The sequence below is a fragment of the Chiroxiphia lanceolata genome, chromosome 13 (genome assembly GCF_009829145.1).
Source record: "Chiroxiphia lanceolata isolate bChiLan1 chromosome 13, bChiLan1.pri, whole genome shotgun sequence".
NCBI lineage: Eukaryota > Metazoa > Chordata > Aves > Passeriformes > Pipridae > Chiroxiphia > Chiroxiphia lanceolata.
In genome coordinates this window covers 7,228,749-7,249,025 of record NC_045649.1, presented here as the reverse complement: position 1 = coordinate 7,249,025, position 20,277 = coordinate 7,228,749, and the positions used below count along the sequence as shown (strand labels likewise).

The window sequence follows — 20,277 nt, the reverse complement described above, 5'->3', positions numbered from 1 at the left end:
GCGAGGCGGCGGCGGCGGCGGCGGGGGGAGCCGGGCTGCGGCGGGGGGCCACGGGCTGGGACCCCGCCGCGCCGCCGCGCCGCGCCGCCGGCCACCAGGAGGAGGAGGAGGAAGAGGAGGAGGAGGAGGAGGAAGGGCCGGCAGCCGGCTCCGAGCTCTCCGAGCTCTCCGACGCCGAGCCCCTCTCGGAGCCCGAGGGGGCGGGCGGCGCTGCGCGGGCCCCCCCGGCGGCGGCGGGGGGCGAGCGGGGGCCCCCGTGCTGCTCCTCGGACAGCGAGATCAACATCACCAGCGAGGAGGAGGAGGAGGAGGAGGAAGGCAGCGAGCGGCCCGCTTGGGCACCGGGCGCTGCCTGCTACATCTGCGGCAGCCCCTTGGCACCCAGCGCCCAGCACCGCGTCCACGTGCAGAAGCAGGAGAAGACCTCGCCGGCACCCTTCTTCCCCTTCCTCTGGCTGCACAACCCCCCACCGGGTGCCCAGCCCCTCTCTCCCACCGGCAGCACCCTGGTGTGTCCCTGCTGCTTTGCCTCCCTCATGCAGCAGTGGCAAAGCTTCGAGCTGGCCAACGTGCCCGTGTTGCAGCGGCTGTACGTGGTGCCCCTGAGCGCCGGGGCCATGCCCGCCAAGGGCCAGCGAGGGATGAAGGAGGACGGGGCGGGCATCCCGCCGGTGCCTGAGGCTTGCTACCTCTGCGGGGAGGAGTGCGGCAAGGAGGCGAGGCCGGTGGCTGCCAAAATCACCAATGGCAATGCCAAGAGCACCATGCATTTCCCCTTCCTCAGCCTCCTGCCCTGCCCACCCGGTGCCAAGGGGCTGAACAAGCACTGGGAGGTCAGCAGCTGCCGCAAGTGTTTCGGGGTGCTGCAGGACCTGTGGGCCATGTACAGGGCCTGTCACAATGAGGAGCTCATCTCCTCTGTGCAGAGCTTCCTGGGGAGGTACCACCAAGTCTTCTCTGCTGGTGACCTGACCGGCCACCCCGCTGTCATCAAGCCTGGTCCCACCTCCATCTGCTACATCTGCGGGGCTGAGCTGGGAGCTGGCAAAGAGTTCCAGCTCAATGTCAACCCTCCGGGACGATTTGGGGAGAAGGAGCCCTTTTTCCCCTTCTTGACTGTCTACCCACCCGCCCCACGGGCCAGACCGGCCGACTCGACGGGGCTGGTGGCCACTTGTGTCCTGTGCTACCACGACCTGCTGGGACAGTGGCTGCAGCACGAGGGCAGGAACTCCCACCACCCCAGCAGCGCCTGGTCCCGGCAGTACAAAGTGGAGACCTTCGTCTGCTTCTTCTGCCGGCAGGAGAAGAAGAGATGCCTTGGATTAAAAGCGGTTCAAGTGGCCAGACTTCCCGTCTTCCTCTACACCCTCCGCGTGGCCAACAGCCTGCTGGTGGATGATGGGAAGCAGCTGACCATCGGCGCTTGTGCTGAGTGTGGTGCCGTGGTCCTGGCTGGCAGGAGCATGACCCCGCCAGAGCTGCTGGCAGTGGCACCCCCAGCTCTCCTCCCCAAGGTAAGGCAGTTGGCCCAGCCCCTATCCCTGTTTTCCCAGCACTTCCCACCTCTGGAACCAAGGTGGAGTTGGAGCGGTGACATAGATGGATGCTCTTCTTTTGGGTCTGGTCCCTGAGGGTGAACACTAATGGATGGGGTGCCTTTAGCAATGAACTTTTGGAGCTGTCAAGCTGTGAAGGAACAGGTAAAAATCCTTCCAGGAGGTGGGAAGAGCCAAGACCTGTCGTGTTCAAGAAGTGTGTCTGTGTATTATTGGCACCCACTCGCTCACAGCCCTGCCATGAGGGAGGTGGGAGCCAGAAAAGAGGAAATCCCAGTCCTGTCCTGTTTGACATCAAGGGTGCTTAGAGGTGCCAGAGGGGCAAGAGGGCTGCCTGACTTGCCCTCTGCAGAACCATCCTTGGGAAGCTTGAAGGCCTCTGTAGGAAACTTCCCAAGACATCTCCAGTTTTACAAGGTGCCTTAATCAAAGGGTTTCCCTTGGAGAAACCCCAGCCATTCCCACAGCCGGGGGGCTGATGTGTGGGCACAGGGCTGGGTGCCCTCCCAAATGTGCTGCTCTGGTTATCCTGCAGCAAGGGAACCCCAGGCAGTGTTTCCCTGTGCCCCCCGAAATCCCTGCAGCCCTCAAGGGTGTCACAGGTGTCATCACTGGAAACTGGTGCTGCCAATTTCCCCAGCTGCTCTTTTTTGTGCCTTGTGCCGGGGTTACACAGGGTGCTTTGGGAGGCATCACCTAGAAAGGACTTGGCAGAGCAAAAGTTTATTACTCCCAAGCTTGTCTTTCCCATGGGATGGGGAAATAACAGCTTTTACCGCCGAATTTCCAGCTTGCAGGAGCTCTCCAGAGCCACTGCTCTGTATCTGCAAATCAGGCCCTAGACTGGGCTCCCTAAAATGCCAGCATCCTAAATCCCTGAGGTCATTTTCAAAGCCTCCCTGCTCCATCCGTAGCCAGAACCCTGCGGCTCTCCAAGGCGCTGGCATTTTCTTTAGAAATGTAAACCAGCCCTTCCGAGACAGCGCTCCTTTTCTCTCGGGTCGCTCTCCCTTGGCTGCTTACAAATATAATTTTCCATTCAGCTGTGCTGGCCCCCAAGCTTGGGGGGACACTGCTTGGAAAGCCACCAGGCAGGAGCTGCATGCACCTGGAGAGTGCCAGGATGGCGCGGGAGGTTGGATTGGCACCGAGGATGGGAATCCTCTGGAAGCTGTTGCTTTTGGGTGGTTTCCCCCAGGCTCTGTCGGCCTGAGCTGGATGGTCCCTGCATAATTTCTGGACATTTGTGGATGCAGATGGCTTATTTTCACAGTTGCTGGGTGGGTTGCAATGCCCATGTAGTCACGGTGCCTGTGTGCCTGTCTGTCAGTCCCCTGGTCTGGTGCTGGAGGCCTTGGCCAGTGGAGGTGGCCGATGGCTGTGGAGGGTGTCGGGAGTCAGGTGAGCATCCCATGGTGCTGTCCTGGGGGTGATGCTGGGATGCTGCCCCAACAGAGCCTGTGTGGGTGCAGCTGGTGAGGGGGGCTGTCCCCACATCATACACATGTCCCCAGCTGGTGTTCCATGTCTCTGCCCCCTAATGTCCCCAGGCCACGCATGAGGGCATTATGGACAGCAGTTCTGTCCCAGCGTAGATACTGGTGGTGGGTGCTCTAGATGCTTCCCGTGGGGTTCCTTAGTGATCTGCCCAGAACCTGGCATTTCTCAGACATGCTAGTCCTTGTCCCTGCTGGCCCCAATCCCAAACTCCCACAAGGACACAGAGTGTGTCCAGGAAAAGGGACACTATTCAGTTCCACTCTCTTGTTCCTGTGAATTTGCTAATGAGCAAATTAAGGGGTTGCTGCAAGGGGCAGAGTGGCAGGAGGCACAGCAGAGCTGCCTGGAGATGACACAGCCAGGGTCTGCTGTGTCCTGGTGGGGACTCTGGCTGGCCAGAAGGCCCTGTCGCCTTTTCCCTCCCTGCCTCCACATGCTTCCCAACAGGCTGAGACCTCACAGATGTCAATGTTATTTAAAACATGGCTTAGTGCTTGGGTAGGGCACTTGGCTAATTTAGCTGTACCCTTGTTCAGCCACACTTGCTGCTGAAAGTCACCCCAGACGAGCCTTTCACTCTTGTGTGACGCCCAGATCCCCATTCCACTGGGACCAGGCAGGAGGGAATGAGCCTGAGTAGTTAAAACCGTCTCCCCATTCCTCTTTGCAGCTCTGAAATTTCAGTTTTTGACTGCATGTGCTTTTTCACACAGCCCTGCATGCAGAGCTGTGGTTTGCTGCTGTCCTGCCTGCATCTGGTCGACATAGATGGCTCAAAGTTTGAGGTAAATACTCCAAAAGCTACCAGACATCTACACATCCCTCTCTCTTAGCAGGGCAGAAAGAACAGGATGAGGCTTAGGTCATCTCTGTAACAGTGTGGAGGTGATGATGATGGACCTCCACATCTGAGGCTCGTCAGGAGGGTGGAGACACTGATATTTTGGATTGGTGGTGTCTCTGCTCTGATTTGGTGGTGGGGAGCAGTGGGACAGATGGTGCTGTGTGAAGGTATGATGGTGCCTGTGGTCCTACCTGCTGCACGAGGGTCTCCTGGAGGTGAGCTCTTCCTGCAGAGGGGCTGCTGCAGAACCATGCTGTTGTTGGCATGTGTAGGGTGGGTTTGGGTTCTCCTCCCAAGAAAAAATGGCAATGCTGAGTGTGGAAAGGGTACTCAGGATGGGCATCCCTTGGTTTGTTACCCTTGGTCCTCTCTGAGGTGTCCAGATGTGGGCTGTGAGAATGCATCTTCTTTCCAGCTGTGCCCCTTGCAAGAGGACACTATGTAGATCTGGCTGGCTGTGCCTGCTGAAGCCACCTCTGAAGCCACCCTCCAGCCTCCTTGCCCTCTCTGGAGGGGCAAAGCTCAAGAGCTGCTTCTCCTCTACCGGTCTGACATTTTTGGTGTCCTGTGTCCCCAGGAAAAGCTTCCCCTGCCTTTCCAACTCTTCCCATCTTCGCCTGCCACCACTCTCCCTGCAGTTACGTACCTGTAAAACTGAGTCCCCTTGGTTTGGTGTTTTGTTCCCCCCTGAAGACAACTTTCTGCAAATACTTTCAGGTTTTCTGGAAAGCTCTCAAATCCCACCATAATTAGAGCAAAGCTGCTCAGGACAACCAAGTGATCAGGCCCAGCCAACATGGGTTCATGAATGGCACATCCTGCTTGACCAGCCTGGTCTCCCATGACAAGGTGACACATGTAGTGGATGAGGGCAAGGCTGGGGATGTTTTCTGTATGGACTTTAGCAAAGACTTTGGAAGCATTTTACAGAGCATTCTTCTGAGAAACTAGCTGTTTGTGGCTTGGATGGGTTTGTGTTCACTGGGTAAAAATCTGCCTGGGCCCAGAGAGTGGTGGTGAATGGAGACATATCCAGTTGGTGTCTGGTTACCAGTGGTGTCCCCAGGGCTCAGTACTGGGGCAACAGAGCTAGGAAAGGGTCTGGAGCACAAGTGTAGTAAGAAGCTGCTGAGGGAGCTGGGGGGGCTCAGACAGGAGAAAAGGAGGCTCAGGGGGGACTTTTTTGCCCTCTGCAACTCCCTGACAGCAGGATAGAGCCAGGTGGGGGTTGGGCTCTGCTCCCAGGGAACAAGTGACCTGACAAGGGGAAACAGCCTCGAGTTGTGCAGGGGCAGATTAAGATTAGGTATTAGTGAAAATTCCTTCATCAAAAGGGTTGTCCAGCCCTGGCACAGCTGCCCAGGGCAGTGGTGGGGTCACTGTCCCTGGAGGGATTTAAAAGCTGTTTAGATGTGGCACTTGGGAACGTGATTTAGTGATGGCCTTGGCAGTGCTGGGGGAATGGTTGGGCTTGATCATGGAGAGCTTTTCCAACCTAAATGATTCTGTGATTCTGTATTCAAGTTTGCTTTGGTGCTCCATAGTGTCATACAGGTGCTCCTTGGGAGCACCTGGAGCTCTCTGCCTCTCCCCAGCCTTGTCCTCAGGCTGGTTTTTGAGAATCACCTGGTGTTTTCCATGTCCCATTCCCACTTTACAGGTGACATCTTGGTCTGGTAGTGTGGTGCTGTGCCTGACAGGGCACAGTCAGATCCTGGGGCCGAGTTCACTGTATTTACTAATCAGCAGTGGTGCTGTTGGCTCAGCTGGGCATTTCACCCCTCTTGCAGGTTGTAACCTCCAAAGGTCATGCTGCATTTCCAAATCATTACTTTGAGCTGACAGCTGTTGGTGGGCATTTTCCTTTTGGCTTTTGAAAAAGGTTTTGAGCAAACATCAAAGAGTTTTTGTGTTCTCAACTAAACCTTGTCCTACTGATGCTGAGCAGCAGCCGAAGCTCCTGGATGCCAGAAAAGTAAACCCAGGAGGTGGAGGGTGATGCCTTACCCTCCTCCTGCATTCCAGTGGGCCAAATTCCCAGATACTTGGGCGTACCTCAGCGTGAAAAATGAGACCTGTGAAGGAAGGGTCCCAGGTCATGGCCAGGCAGGCACCACCTCTGCTTTCTTTGCATCTTTTATGAATTTTGAAGGAAACCAAAATCATTCTGGTTACTGGCAGTGTTTCGGGTGGTTGCGCTTTTTCGGCCAAGCTGGTGGCACCTCTGTGTGTCCCCACCCCAGGCTTCGTGTGTGGGCTCCAAAGGGGTGGCACAGGCTTCTGCTCATCCTTAAATGTAAAGAAGGAGCAGAGTTGGTCTCACTCATCTCTGCCCTTTGGCTTCCAGCTCGGGTTGGTTTTGGTGGTTATACCTGTGTTTGTGCCAATTTTTGCCATCACTAGTTCCAGCAGATACAGAGCAAAATCAGGCCAAGGTGTTTTAAGCCAACTTCATTGGGATAAACCTGTTTTGTTTGCAGCATGTGTCCATGTAAAGATGTTTTCAGTGAGGCCCACATTGCCTTTCAGCAAAGCAACTTCCTCTGCAGTACTGCTGTGGCCAACACTGACCCAGTCTGGCATTTTGGGATATCTCAATGCCAGCATGGAGGTGGCAATATAATCATGATATGACTTCATGTCTCGGGGCACGGCCTCCTGCGGGATCGTGTTCCCAGATGGCAAACAAAGAAACAACATGGGGAAAATGTGCCGCGTGCTTTTTCCTGCCGATGAGGTCAGGGCTGGTTTGGTATGTGCCCAGCCGGGCTGGGAACTCGCACCCGTTTGTCCCTCCTCATCCTCACCCGCCACTTAGCTTGTTTCAGAGTCACCCCAAGGGGTGGTGGCTCTCACCCTGGGATTTCCAGCCAGGAGTGTGTGTCCTTCAGCCACAGCAGGAAGAACAGCACAGGGGTCTTTGCTTTGGCCGGGCTGACCTTGCTGTACCAGCTGTCCAAAATACCAGGGCTCCCGTGCTGCTGCCAGCGCCGTGTCCTCCAGACCTTGTGCTGACTCCACAGCTCACCAGCTGGCTGCTATATATTTATTTTTCACCCTCCCCTCCCTGCTCCTTGCCTTCTCCCTGCCTTTCCCAAAAGCAGCAACACAGGACTGGCAGCTCAAGCACTGCCTCGCTTCTGCCAAAAATACTGGCCTGAAACTGTGCTGCACCCCTTGAAATATCCCCCGTGGTCCCCTTGGGAGAGGGACCAGCTCCACTCATCCCATGCAGTGAAAATGCTTTTGCAACTGCTGAAGCATCTGCAGCAGCCTCTGGAGTTGTGGCCAAATCGGGAGATGGGGTAGAGGGACAGACAGACGGCTCTGGCTGTTGCGGCCTGACAGATGTTTTGTCCAGACACTTGGCCTTTCTCAGCCATCCGGGAAGCACGGTCGCAGAGGGCAGCCTGGGATGCTCTTTGGCTGCTTCCCAGTGAGAAGGGACTTCCCTGCACAGCAGCGTGGGTGCCTGGTTTTCCAGCTACATCAGTGATGGCAGGAGTTGGCTTTTTGCCCTCCTGTGCCCCCCAACATGCCAGCTGGGTCCTGTGCTGACACTCCCTGTCATTGTCCTTAGGGGCTGAGTCGGTGCTAGGGAGCCATCTCCATTTCCTGAGCATGTTTTGGGGACCCATGATGTTTTGGGAACCTCCTGGGCACAGGGCACAGCTGGTTTGCCAGGAGCCTGTTTGCACCTTGCTGGCTGTGGTGGGTACCTGCTGTGCCCTCAATCTGTTCCTGCCCTGATTTTTGGGGTGGGGAGTGCTCTGTTTGCTCCCTGCCAGCGCCTTTGACATGTGCTGCTTGGAGCAGGGTTCTCCTTGAGCATCCCCGGCTTCCCAAGGTGGGCCATCGGCCAGACAGCTTCCACTGTGCTGCTGGGCAGCATCTGGCCAGATGTTGCCCTTCCTCCCCGCAGCAAAAGGCCTGTGCCACATGCTGGCACACTGGGCTTGAAGGGATGGCTTGGAAATGTCCCTCTGTTGAGGGGATGCTGCCCTCCTTGGAGACTGCCAGGATGGGGACTTGGGGAAAATCCAGGAAGGTGGCGGGGCAGGAGCATGCATGGGAGCTGGGGAAGGAGCCCCTGGAACCTGGTGGCAGGCTCCCAGCCACTCCGGGCTCTCTCCTGCTGTGAGCAGCTGGAGATGGGAGACCTTCCAGCGGCGTGATCCTCCCGGGCCCCGTCCCAGGGCTGTGACAGCCCCGGGTCCCCCACGGCCAAGGCGGGTGGCAGCAGTGCCTCGAGCGTGCCTTGGCTCCTTGCAGAGCCGGTGCTGCGGAGCGGCGCGTGCCAGCCGGGCTATCGGGGATGCGGTGCTGCTCCTTTGCCAAAGGCGTCGCTCCTGGCCATTGGAGCCTGGTTCCCCTCTCTGAGCTGTGTGGAGGGTGCTGGAGCCCCAGTGCCAGCCCGGGCTGCTGTGGGCAGGTCGTGGTTTGCTCCACTGCCAGGCGAGCAGCTGCTCCGAGGCGGCTGTGCCGGCCTCTCCCCACGTCCCATCTACCCCAGCACATGCGAGCTGAGCCGTTCCATGGATGGATAAACAGCCTTGTGCAGCTGGCCTGGCTGCTGTGTGACTTGTTTTCCCCCCTGGATCTTTGGTAGCAGAGCAGGGTTGAAGGGGATGGCTCTGGAAGGGAGTTTTGGCTGGACTGAGGGGAGTTACCTGGGCGCTTTGCAGCCTGGCATGAATATGATGCTGCTTCTCCCTCTTTATTTTCTGTATTTTCCTCCCCCCTTCCACATTAGTACAAGTGCTGCTGGGCTTTAGTAGCTCTCAGGAGACTGAAGTCATCTGTTTACCCATGGAGCTGGCGTGCTTGGAGCAGCAGCTGCCCTGGCTTTCCCTCTCCAATCTGCCGGCCTGTGGTGAGGTGCCGGTGCCGAGCGTGCCGTGACCTGTGCTGGGGCAGGGCAAGCACTGTGGCTGTCTGAGGCTGCCTTACATCCCATCACATCCCATTGAATCCCATCACATCCCATTGGCACATGCAGAATGGGGCTGGGGTGTCCGTGCTGTCGTGCCGCAGGTGTAGGAGAACTTCCAAGGCACTGTGTTTTGGTGGCTGGTGCTGGATGGGCCATTCCTGGTGGCAGAGAGACCCTCTGCAGGATTTACCAAGGGTTATTCAAGCCCTTGCACACAAACTCAGGAAATCTCTGTCTGCCCTGGTGCTGCCTTTTCCTGCTGGCTTCCGGCAGACCTGGCCATGGCATCGCCTGCCTCGGTACCCCGGGAGAGCCAGGTGTTGGCAGGGGTGAGCAGCTGGGTTTTGGGGCTGGCTTTGACCAGGAATGCATGGGGAGGGTCCTGGCAGACCCCTGTGAGGGATGTGGGGAGAGCAGGAGGGCTCTCTGGAACTGGTTTGCTCTCCCAACTCCTCCTGGTGAATTTTTGGCTTCTAGTTTAGAACTGAAACAAGGCTGAGACCCAGCTGGGATGAGGAAGAGAGGGATGGGGGTGACCCTGCTGCCAGGAGCATCCCCCCCTCTGCTGTGGGATGGGCAGCTGTCTGCCTTAGCTGGAGAGCAAGAGCCTGGACTGCTCCCAAGGCCTCCAGCCCCTCTGGGACCCCCTCAAGGCTGTGTCCTGTCATGCTGTCACCTTCTGTGTCCCCAGCACCTGCTGCTTTTTGGGCTGGGCTTTACTGTCATGGGGGGATAGCCCTGGGCACAGCCCAGGCTGTGCCACAACCCTGTGCAGGGGGAGTTCTCCCAGCTGACCCTCCAAAATGGTTTTAATGTTCCCCCCAGCTTTACCCTCTTGGAAACAGGGAGTGCATCATCTGGCACCTCTGAGGGGCCACCAGCAGCCACCTCTGTCCCTGGGGAGCTGGACACGGCAGTTATTGGCAGGTTCCTTGTAGCTGGGAACATTTTGGTGAGAGCCAAGGCCTCAGGCTCTCACTCGGTGGTTTGCAGGCATGGTGGGACAGACAGACCTGGGAGGAAAGGTCTGAAGACAGCTGAGCACCTGTGTGTGGGGTGTGGGGCAAACAGCAAGTTGCCACCTTCACCTTCCATCTGCTTGCAGCATGTTTCTGGGAACGAGCTGACTTCAGTTGGCTCTGAAGCTTTTCATCAAGTGATGATCAAGTGCTGGTGACTCCAGTTATTACCCTGGCCAGGAATAAGTGTATATATCTATATGTATGTCTTCCACCCTCCCTCCTTGTCCTCACTGCTAAAACAGCTGCGTTTTCTTCTCCCCATCGCTCCCCCCGGCTCCTCGGGGCAGGCAGCCTGAGTTATCCCAAAGTGAAAACACGGCGAAGACAAGGCCCTTCAGTTTTCCCGGGAGGCACCGGTGCCAAGGTCAACCCGGTGTGGGGACAGGGCCAGGTTGTTGCTGAAGTCTCAGCTCTTGGGTGCGGGTGGGCACCCCGGGGGGCTCGGCATGTCCCGGCCATTCCCGGCGCAGGGGCTCCCTGGGAAGCAGGGGGAAGCCGGCTCTCCTGCCTGCAGACAGAGTCCAGATGCCCTGGCGGAGGCGTCTCTGGAGGGGGAGATGAATTCGCTCCTGCCGTCTTCTGTTTTCAGTCCAGAACATCTGCACAGTAACTGGGAAATCTGGGCTTTCTCCTGCTTCTCAGCCAGGTCCTGTCAGCCCTTTCCTCTTCCAAAAAGGGGTTTGGTGATTTTTTTTCATCCCTTCCTGCTGTTGCTTGTGCTGTGTAACCTGCTCCCTGCTGTGCATCCTGTCAGGACTGTGCTTGGATTTTACTCCATGAGCAGCTTTTGGGGGGCACGCCCCCATCTCAGCCACCCCCTGAGCAGCTGCTCGAGGACGTGGATCCCCAGGAGCAGTTTTTCCACTAGGGCTGTTCCCACGGTGGGTGCCTGGTGGCACAGGGATTTGCTGGGATCACACATGTTGCTATATCATTTATTCCAGGGTTTTTTCCCTTGCTAATCATGACGATCCTGCATCCTGGAGCCTGGGTGCTGTGTGTGGTGTTCTTGGGACTGTACAACCCCTCCACTGCCTGCGCTCCCTCCCAAAAGCTGGCACTGGGAAGCATTCGAGGCGGCAGAAGGGTGGGGGCCACCCTGCTCCCAAACCCGCCCTGGCTCCCCGTTATTTCCAGCAGTGAGTGGCTTGGCCAGCCTGCCCTGGGCTGGCCGGGACGGCTCTTGGTTTGGCAGCATCCCGTGTGGGTGAGGTTTGTTCCACAGCCCCTGGCTCAGGCTCCTGGCAGGGCTGTGGTGGGTGCTGGGCACCCTGGGCACCTCCTCTTCCTTGCTGCTGCTTCCACCATGCCATGGGGACTCTCAGCAAAGTGTCACCCCAATATTTGTAGCCCTTGAGCAGGAGTAAATCCTGCTGTGTTGTGTTCTCCCTCCCCTCCCTGTGCATGAACAGCCCGTGCTCTCACCCTGGTCTTCCCCACTGGGGCTGCTGGAGTCCAGCAAGCCTGAACCCTGCTCCATCCTTTACCCATCCTCGCTCCTTCTCCTTTATTCATGACGATTTCCTCCCTCTTCCTCCCTCTTTGCTCGTCTTTTAGTCTTTTTGCTGTGTTTCCCCACCCCTTGCTGCCCTAGTTCTGGCTGTGCTGGCCCTGTGCCCGGTGTCCTCTGCTTGGAGCTGAAGGAAGGGCTCTGGGGGAAGGAGGGCAAAGTCTGGGTGATGCCAGCAGAGGTTTGTCCCTGGCTTGGAGAAGGGGCTGACCCATCAGAGGGTGTTTGGGGCCATGGATGTCATGGGTGGTACTCTCCCCACAGGTCCTCACGTGTGGAGCTGGTGTCAAGGTATCAGCCCAGGGTGAGCAGGGCTCTTGCAGGATGCAAAGAGACAGTGAAGAAGGGAGATGCTACTCCTCTTTTGGCACTTTTGGGACCTTGGGACAATATACAAGTGGCTCTGCCTCCCCTTGGGTTCCCTGTTATCCTCAGGATTTTGGGCGGGCTCGAGGGCCAGCAGGCTGCCTGGTGGCTGGGCAGGGTGGCTGTGAGCTGGGCATCCCCAGCCACCTGGAGGTGACACATGTCTGATGTCTCTGTCCTGGGGACAGCCACACAGCATTGGCTTCACAGCTGCTATTTCTGTCCAGTCTGTGGTCTCTCCTCCACGGTCACCAGTGTTGGGGCCAGCAGCTGCTGCCCTTTCCCTTCCCATTCCCTCAGACTCGTGGGATGGATGGAGACAGGATGAGGAATCCCCCCAGCGTGGGCAGCAACGGAGCAGCTCAGTACCTCTTGGGATCTTCCCTCCAGCCCTGTTTTCCTCCTGTTTAAACCCGGGATACGTCTCTGTTTGGTGGGCGGCTGTAAAAATAGCACTTGGTTTGAGTTAGGAGGGTGGCGGGGAAGGGCTGGGAGGGGGCCGGGGTGCAGGGGGGAGGTCCGGTTTCTCCCTTTCCTGGAGGAATTAGGGAGGCCACATGCTGCCAGGAGTGTTTGGCTGGTAGAGGCAAGCGGAGGCTCCGAGGAGGCGAGCAGGCGTCCGCACAGATGGAAATTTGATCACCCACGGCTCAACAGATTGTTTGATTTATTTTAAAATCAAGCAGATGGCTGCAACAGGAGTTTGTTTAAGTTCAGCTCCGAGCTGGGCCAACGGCCAGGATACTCGGGGGTAGGCGTGCCAAAAAATGTTCAATGACTTTGGTCATCACCCACCTCTCCTCCTCCTCCTCCCCTTCCCTCGCTCCAGCGCACACACCCCGCTCCCCCTCTTATCGCATCCTCGCCTTCATCTCTTGGCTCTTGCATCTTGCTTTGTCTCTCCCCGGCGGGCGCAGCCTTGCCCTCCACTTTTCCTCCCCTTCCATGCGCTCCAGAGGGTTTAACTCTTCCCCATCCATCTCCTTGACCTGCTTCCCTTGTACTATAGGGGTGCAGCGGGCAGTCCCCCCAGTGGAGGGAGGGAGCACTCCCATTCCTGGCTCCCTCCTCATGTCTGTCTTCTTTGGGAGCAGTTTGGGGTGCAGTGCTGGGGGGAACGGAGGGGTGCAGGTCCCAGCTGTGTGCCCAGAGGGATACTCTGACTCATGCCCTGACCCCCATGGCCATCTCTTCTTGGTGAGGAGGGGGTGGATGGATCCTGGTGTTCCCCCACCCTGCCCTGAACTGGTGGTGGCCTGAGTGGAGTTGGGGTCCCAGCAGTGTGTGATGCTGCTGGATGGGGGACGTTGCTGCCTAGGACCCACATCTTGGGATGCAAGAGGTGACCTGTGGATAGAGGAGAGCCATTGATATGCAGCATGTAGTGGCTCTGGATGTGATTCTGGTCTTGCTGCCATATGGCTGGCAGGGAAGGGGCAGGAGGAGCCAGTGGGAAGCAGCCTGGGATGTGCTAAACTGCTGTAAAGGGGATGGGGCAGGCTGTGCTTGGGACTTTAAATCACTCCATGTCACCAGGCTGGTACTACCTGAGGGGTCTGACCACCCTGGGATGGCAGAGGGTCCCCTACACATGTATTCATGTCCCCTCGCCCTGCCAAGGGGCATCTTGGATGCTCTCTGTAACATTGACAGTGACCTCTCTGCTTTTCCTGGAGTGAGTGAGTGGGATGCTCCAGGACCACTGGACATTCGTGGTGGCCTTGGGATGTCCCTCTGCCCCATTCCAATCCAGTGCACTTCCCAGCAGATTTGGTCCACCCTCTCCCTGCAGGTTTTCATGCTGGGCAATTGCCTGTTATCCCATTTTTAGGAGTGGGACAGCTGGGTGGTGAGATGAGGCTTCTCCCCAGCACCCATCCCCTCTCCACAATGGGGTTGGGGGCTGCAGGTCCTGCTGGAAAAGTGTCCAGGGCTGGAAGGGGTTAAGACAGGCAAAGGAAAACAAGAGTGCTGCAGGGCCTGGGTGGCTGACAAGCCAAACAACTGTTTTTGACTCACTGTTGCTGCCTTGCCAAGTGCAATTGCTTCCACATTCCCATCCCCTGGCTGGAGGGGCGAGGGGAGATGTTGGCTTTCTGCGGTCAGGAGGGGAAGGGGGATGCCGGGGGGAGCAGCAGCGGGAAGGGCTGGCTCTGCACTGCTTTTTCTCAGCTCTTCTCTCTTCTATTCCCCTCCCTGGTGAGGGGCAGGGGTGATGCTGGCAGGGATGGTGCTGGCAGGAGTGTGAGGCTGTCAGGGTCACTTGGGCCAGCTCCTGGTGGAGCATCCCTTCTGCCAGTCCTAAAGTTGGGAGAGGGAATGGGAGGCTGAATTGCAACCCCAGGTTGTCTGCCCTGCCTTTTCTTGCTGTTTGTCTGCAGGGAGGACCCTGAAAGGCAGCTCCTTCCCTGCCAGGGGGTGCTGGTGGGTGCTGGGGAGGCAGCAGCATCCAGTTCCCCCCTCCTCCAACTCCTTCCCCTGCTCTCTATCCCCCAAAGGATGGATCTCTGCATTCTGAGTATCGCTATTCCAACCCTCCATAGGGACGGAGAGTGACCCCACTGCAACCCTGCTCAGAGACGTGGGGTCTCCTGTGGGGCTGGGCCCCCCACCATGCCTGGCTGGGGGCAGTGAGCCAAGTGTACTGGGGGGCAAATCTGTCAGCAGAGTTGGGGGGATCTCCCCCTCCCCCCCAATTAAAATCCCCAGGCTTCTGAGTGCTGGTGCCGTTGTGTTGCAGACAGCAAGAAATAAGCCCTTGGAGAGGAGGCAGGGAAGTTACAGCGAAGATTTGAGCTACTCAGGGTTGCTGCTTTGTGGAGTTAATTATCTTCTGAGTCTGGGTTTTTGGTGTTTTTTTTTGTTTTTTTGGGGTTTTTTTTGTCTTTTTTTTTTTTCTTCTTGGGATTATTTCTTGGCAAATGAGGCGTCATTCTGAAGTACTGAGCTCTGCACCCTCGGAACTCCTGGCTGCTAAGTGGTATGTAGGGGATCCTGGTCTTAAAAAAATAACACACCAAAAACCACCCTCAAGAAAAGCCCTGCTACCTCTGCAGTGCAAATATGAGGTCTAGGGCAGCTCGGGAAGATTTTGTGTGTGTTCTTGGAGCTGTTTCCTTGGGGGAACCAGAGCAGGAACCTCCTGTGGGGGTTTCCAACATGGTGCATCCCACCCAGGCAGTGCTGGGATGGGCAGGGGAGGATGTGGAGATCCCCTGTGAGCATCATCCTGGAGGGGTGTTTGGTCCCTGCAGGATTGTGGACTGCTTGGACCCCCCCATAAAAGTCCATCCTGGATTGGGGTGCCTGGTGGGAACCCCCAGCCTTTGGGAAGTTGTGAGGCTGTGCTGTGAGGCAGCTCTCGGGTGAGGAGGGGATTTACGGGGCATCTCATCTGGCAGCTGTTTCCCCTCTTGGGATGCTCCGGCATCACATTCCCTTCACCATCCAGCTCCTGGGGCTCTGCAGCCGCCTCTCCCTACTTTGCAGAGGTCATGTCCCCCTTCCTGACTGTGGAAAGGGTCCGTGTGTGCTGAGGGAGCTGGGATTGTGGTGCAGGGGAGCTGGCCTGGATGCTGTCAGCTGAATGGGATGCACACCTGGAGCTGCTCCTGGGGGATGTGACACTTCAGAGCAACTCCTCTCTCTCCTGCTGCTGGTACCTGTTTAATCTCAGCCTTGTGTACGGAATCCCAGGGGAAGGATGCAGCAGCAGAGCAGGAGCTGGCAGCGCCGGAGGTCTGGATGGAAATCCCTTCCCCTGTTAATGCTGCAGGAAGGACCCACAGAGCTTTGCCCAAAATATCCCATGTTCACCAGGGATGCGGGAGAGTCAGCTCATGCTCTGGTCCGGCAGCTGCGATATTACACCACTGGGATAGACACATTATCCATCATCCTGTCTCCAGGACAGCTGCCTATCTAACCTCTGCCTGTATCCCACAAGCATCTACGCTGCCCTGCAGGGCCCATAACCCTGATGATGTTTTCCATCACCCTGGCATCACATCACCAGAGGCAAATCCCCCAGACTCTTTGCATGGGAAGCTGAAGGGCCCTCCTGGTGCTCCCCGGCCACAAGTGGCAGAGGATGCCCATGTCCCTGTTGTCGGACACCTTGTCAGCTCCTAATCCGGACATGAGAAGGCAATTAGGGGCCGGGATCCCCTTCCCGAGGCGGCAGATGGGGCGCGGTGCCGCCGTGGGGCTGGGGCACAGAGCGGAGGGGCCGGCTCTGCCTCCTAATGTGTTTGCAAATCCTCCCCAGCTGAGGGGATTAAAGCCGGCATCTGGCTCGCTTTATAATATTAAAACAAAGGGAGTTGTAGGCGCCATGATCGGGGGCAGGCGAGGGAGGGAGTGGGGACGGGGGCGGGGTGGGGGGGCTGCTGCTCTGCTCACCGTGCTGGGAAAGTCTGCAGGAATCCCCCCTCCCTCGCACCAAGCCCTTCCACAAGGTTTTCCCTAAGGAATAAACCCAGTGGGGGGGGGTCTTCACCCCACCAACAGGGTGCAGGAGCCAGTGCCCAGTGACAAAGGGCAGTGCTGGGGATGCTGGAGGCGGGTGGGCCGTGGGGGTGTTTTCTAGGGGGGTGAGGGAGGTTTATATCTGCTTTTTCCACCCCGTTGTGCTGTTCTGGAAGCGGCAAGAATTCAGGAAGCCGGCGTGCGGCGAGTGCCAAGTCAGGCTGTACCGCAGCCAAGCCCCTGCTTGTTTTCTCGTCTTGCTGGAGCCAGTAAGTGACCTTATTAGCTTAGGGGGCAGCTGCCTTATTAACACACATCTGGCGGCGAGGGGGCCGCATAGTCCCGATATTGTCTCCCTGCCTGCTCCCAGCCCGGTGGTAAATGGCTGAGGGGGCTCACCCCGTGGCTTCTCCCACCCCCTCCAGTAGCAGGGTTGGCACCCAGGCGGCCCCGCTCCCCCCATCCAGGGTATAAACCCCAGCAGGGGATTTATGCTGGGGGACAGGATTAGGCAGATGGGGGTTTGGATTTGTTAGAGATTATAATTTAAGATTATAATCTGTGTGAGGTTATAATCTGCAGGGGAGGGAGGGATATGGGGTCCCCCCCCAACATGGGAGCTGTGCTGCCAGGATTCCCATGGATGCTGTCCCATCTCTCACAGACCTTCTGTCCTATGGGGCAGGCACCACTTCTTGGGATGTGGTATCACGCCTTGGGATGGGATCACTCAGAGGGGCTGGACCACCCATGCAGCATCCTCACATCCGTGCCAGCAGCTGGGGTGGGCACTGGGATGTCATTTTGGATCACTGTTGGAGTATCCTGCAGCAAGGAGAGCCTCCAATGTGCTTCGGGGTTTTTCCAGCACATTTGGCCCTTGAACTGGGTAGCTTCCCAAGAGACTGTGAGCTGGGAGGCTCCTGTTGAGCCAGGACAGGGAGCCAGGGACTTTGCCACGTGCTGAATCACCCCAGGCTCTGCTCCGGGCTGTCCCAGGGGGTGCACATCCCACCCACAGCCACCCATCGTCCCCGTGTGGGACCAACTCTGTGCCCAATGTCCACCCTCCCCCGACGCTGCTGCGTTTGCTCTCCCTGGATATAATTAGAGCTGAACCAGGGGGCCCCCTGTGCCACATCCCCCTGACACTGTGTATCCCGGGGGAGCTGTGGCAGCCGGGGCGCCGGGCGCCTGCCCACCCCTCCACCGCGCAGGGATGCCCTTTGTCCTTCTTGGCGTGTGGGGGAACTCGGCAGCTCTTGGCTTCTCCCTTCTGTTTTGGAAATTCAAAACATTTGCAGGGCGGCCCACTCGCGCCCTGCCGCCACGGAGAGAGGCACTTGGCTGACTCCTCTGCTTTCCTTGGCTGCTTCTCCCTCGCGCTCACGCTCGGGGGGAGCCTTTTCTCTACCCCCTCACCCTCCCTTTTTTTTCCCCCTCTTTTTTTTTTTTCGTATTTTTTCCTATGCTCCAAGCTTGGAAAAACACCATCAGCCTGCAGGAAAGGCCACCAAGGGGGGACGGGCAGCAGAGCCCAGGGTGAACACGGTGGTGGCGGTGCTGGTGCCCGCTGGCCCCTGGCACTGACCTTGCTCTCCACCGGGAAGGGCGGCTGTGCTGGGCAGCCAGAGCAGCCCTGAGCTGCACCAGCACTAATGAGCTCTGCCTGAGCAGAAGGATTAATTAGCTGCTGGGAGGAGGGGGGCATCCTTCTGCGGTTGCTCTGGTGCCACTGGGCGCAGTGGCAGAGCCTGGCACAGCACAGTGCCCAGCGCTGCAGCACCAGCACTGTTTTCACTCAGGATGCTCCAAAGGGAGATGTGGTGCTTCCCAGAGCAAATACCATGAGCCAGGCAGGGAGAGGAAATCCCAGTGTCATGCTGGGAAGCTATGAGAGCTACTGATCAATCACCCAGGGCTCCTGATCTCTATTTTCCGTTCCCCCCTCCCCCCCTGAAAAAGTCTTGTGGGTTTGGTTTTTTTGGTTTGGGGGGGTTTTTTTGGTGTTGTTTTTTTTTTTTAGCTGCATGGTTGTTCCTGTGCTGTTGTCCTTGTAGGAATGGGAACTGAGGATGGGATCTGGATGTGTTAAATATGTCCTGTGGGTCTAAAATGACCCTAAAGGGGATGAGGTGACAGCTGGCCAGGAGCTGTGCATGGGCAGGGGCTGGCTGTATGCTGGGGCTCAGCCCTCACCCCAAAATCCAAGCGCTCAGGGATGCTCAGGAGCTGGGAAGTGTCACCTTCCTGGAGGGGTACCCCAGACCTGACTTCAGGCTTTTTGGCATCTCCTTTAGCTGGGGGGATTCCTGGGGGGTTGTGGGGCTGCTCTGTGCCTTATCCTCCCACCAGCTCCTCCATCCCCCTTTCCCCTCTGGAGAGCCAGGCTCAGGGTGGGGGGGAGATCAGGGGGTCCCCCGGAGAGACGAGCAGGGACATCTTGTCGAGGCCGGGAAGGTCGTGAGGACGTGGCGCTTGAACTTGAATTAGATGGTAATTGCGACGTGCCTAATTACAGGGAAAGAGCAAATCACTCCGGTGCTTCATAAAGTGTCTGACACGGAATAACGAGGATAATTAGCAATCAGACGGGAAGCTGCAGCCTCCCCATCCCCTGAAAGCCCCGGGGAGCCCTGCTCCCCCTCCCTTTCTGCAGAGCATCTGCCCCTGTGTGGGGTGGTTTGTCCCCCCCAGAATATGACATCTGCCCCCCACTCCCCCCAGTACGGGACATCAGCCCAGAAAACCACTCGAGCTGGGGTGAGGTGCAGCTGGTGGCTGTGTCCCCCTGCCCGAGGGGGTCTGGTGGCCGTGCCAGCGTCTCTCCCCGTGCGTGTGCATGCCCAGGTGTCCGTCCCCACACGTGTGCATGTCCAGCCGTGCCGCTCGTGCCGGGTGCCAGCAATGCATTAATGCTGGCTGACGCTAGAGCGCACCAGAAGCATGTCGTGACATCCTCCCGGGGACACGGCTCCCAGCAGGGCCACCTGCCCCGGCCACCTGCCCACGGCCACCCCGGGGTGACCCCAGAGGCACCCACGGCCACCCCGCTGGGGACCCTGGCTGCCCTCAGCGGCCGCAGGGGACGTTGTTAATGGTGTCAGGGCTGTGATTGATGATGCCTAATTGCACTCAGAGGGATTGGGAGGGGTGGAGGGATGTGGTGCCCCGAAAAACCCCCCTGCCATCCCAGCCTGGCTACTATCAACCCTGGGGGGCTGGGACGAGCACGAGGAGCATCTGGCTCCCAGTTAGCTGCACCTTTTACTGATGCTGTAGTTGGTTTAGGGAATGTGTCCCCCCTTGGGGAGGCTGTGCTGGGGGACTTACCCCAAACCTCATGTCCCCCCATCCCAGAGGAGTGGGATGGAGGAGCATCCACTGGACAGCACTGCCACAGGCAGGGGCTGAGCCCACAGCCTCCAGCCCCCTCCTCAACATCCTCTGCCTGTACCCCCATGTGAGATCTGTCTACTCCTGCCACCCAGGGGGACTCACTATCCTTGGGCAGGTAACAGGCACCCTAAGGCTAAGAAACATCCTCCCTCTGGGCATGAAGGGACCTCCCGGCCCCAAAATGCCCCTGGTTGGGGGATACCAGGCTGCTTTGGTGGCTTCACTCCAACTCCTGCTTTCCCTGGAGGCCCTGCAGCCACCGCACTCCTGTCACCAACCACCTCACAGTCTGACACCCACAAAGGACCATCCCTCTGCCCCCTTCCCAGCACCTCCAGGGAAGCCTACAGCAGATCCCAACATGGTTTTTGGACTGGTCCCACTGCTGGCATTGCAGAGAGGTCTGGGTATGCTGATGTCACTGCAGGGATGGGTGTCCCTGGGTCCCAGGGCAGGGTGGAGGTCATGGTTCCTTGTCCTCCTACGTGCCTGTCTCCTTGCTGCCTCTCCTCCTGGTTTCTCCTTTTTTGTTTCCCCCTCTTGGAGCAGCTGTTCTCTAATAAGCTGTTAATGATGATACAGTAAGTAGAAGCGGAGAGTCCTGCGGGAGCTGCCACGATTTGTGTAATTGGCCTCAGAGGAGACAGAAGTATCTAATATTTACATGCCGGTATTAG

General features: G+C 57.8%; 1 protein-coding gene across 2 annotated transcripts in view; it reads left to right on the top strand.

Moving 5' to 3' along the window:
• The first annotated feature begins 231 nt into the window (after positions 1-231).
• GSE1 (Gse1 coiled-coil protein) overlaps positions 232-20,277 on the top strand; it is a 101,863-nt gene continuing 81,817 nt past the window's right edge. For both annotated transcript variants that reach the window (XM_032701385.1, XM_032701384.1), the window contains exon 1: positions 232-1,517. In XM_032701385.1, coding sequence (XP_032557276.1) covers positions 537-1,517 — 981 coding nt within the window. In that variant the 5' untranslated portion in view covers positions 232-536. The remainder of the gene's footprint in view (positions 1,518-20,277) is intronic.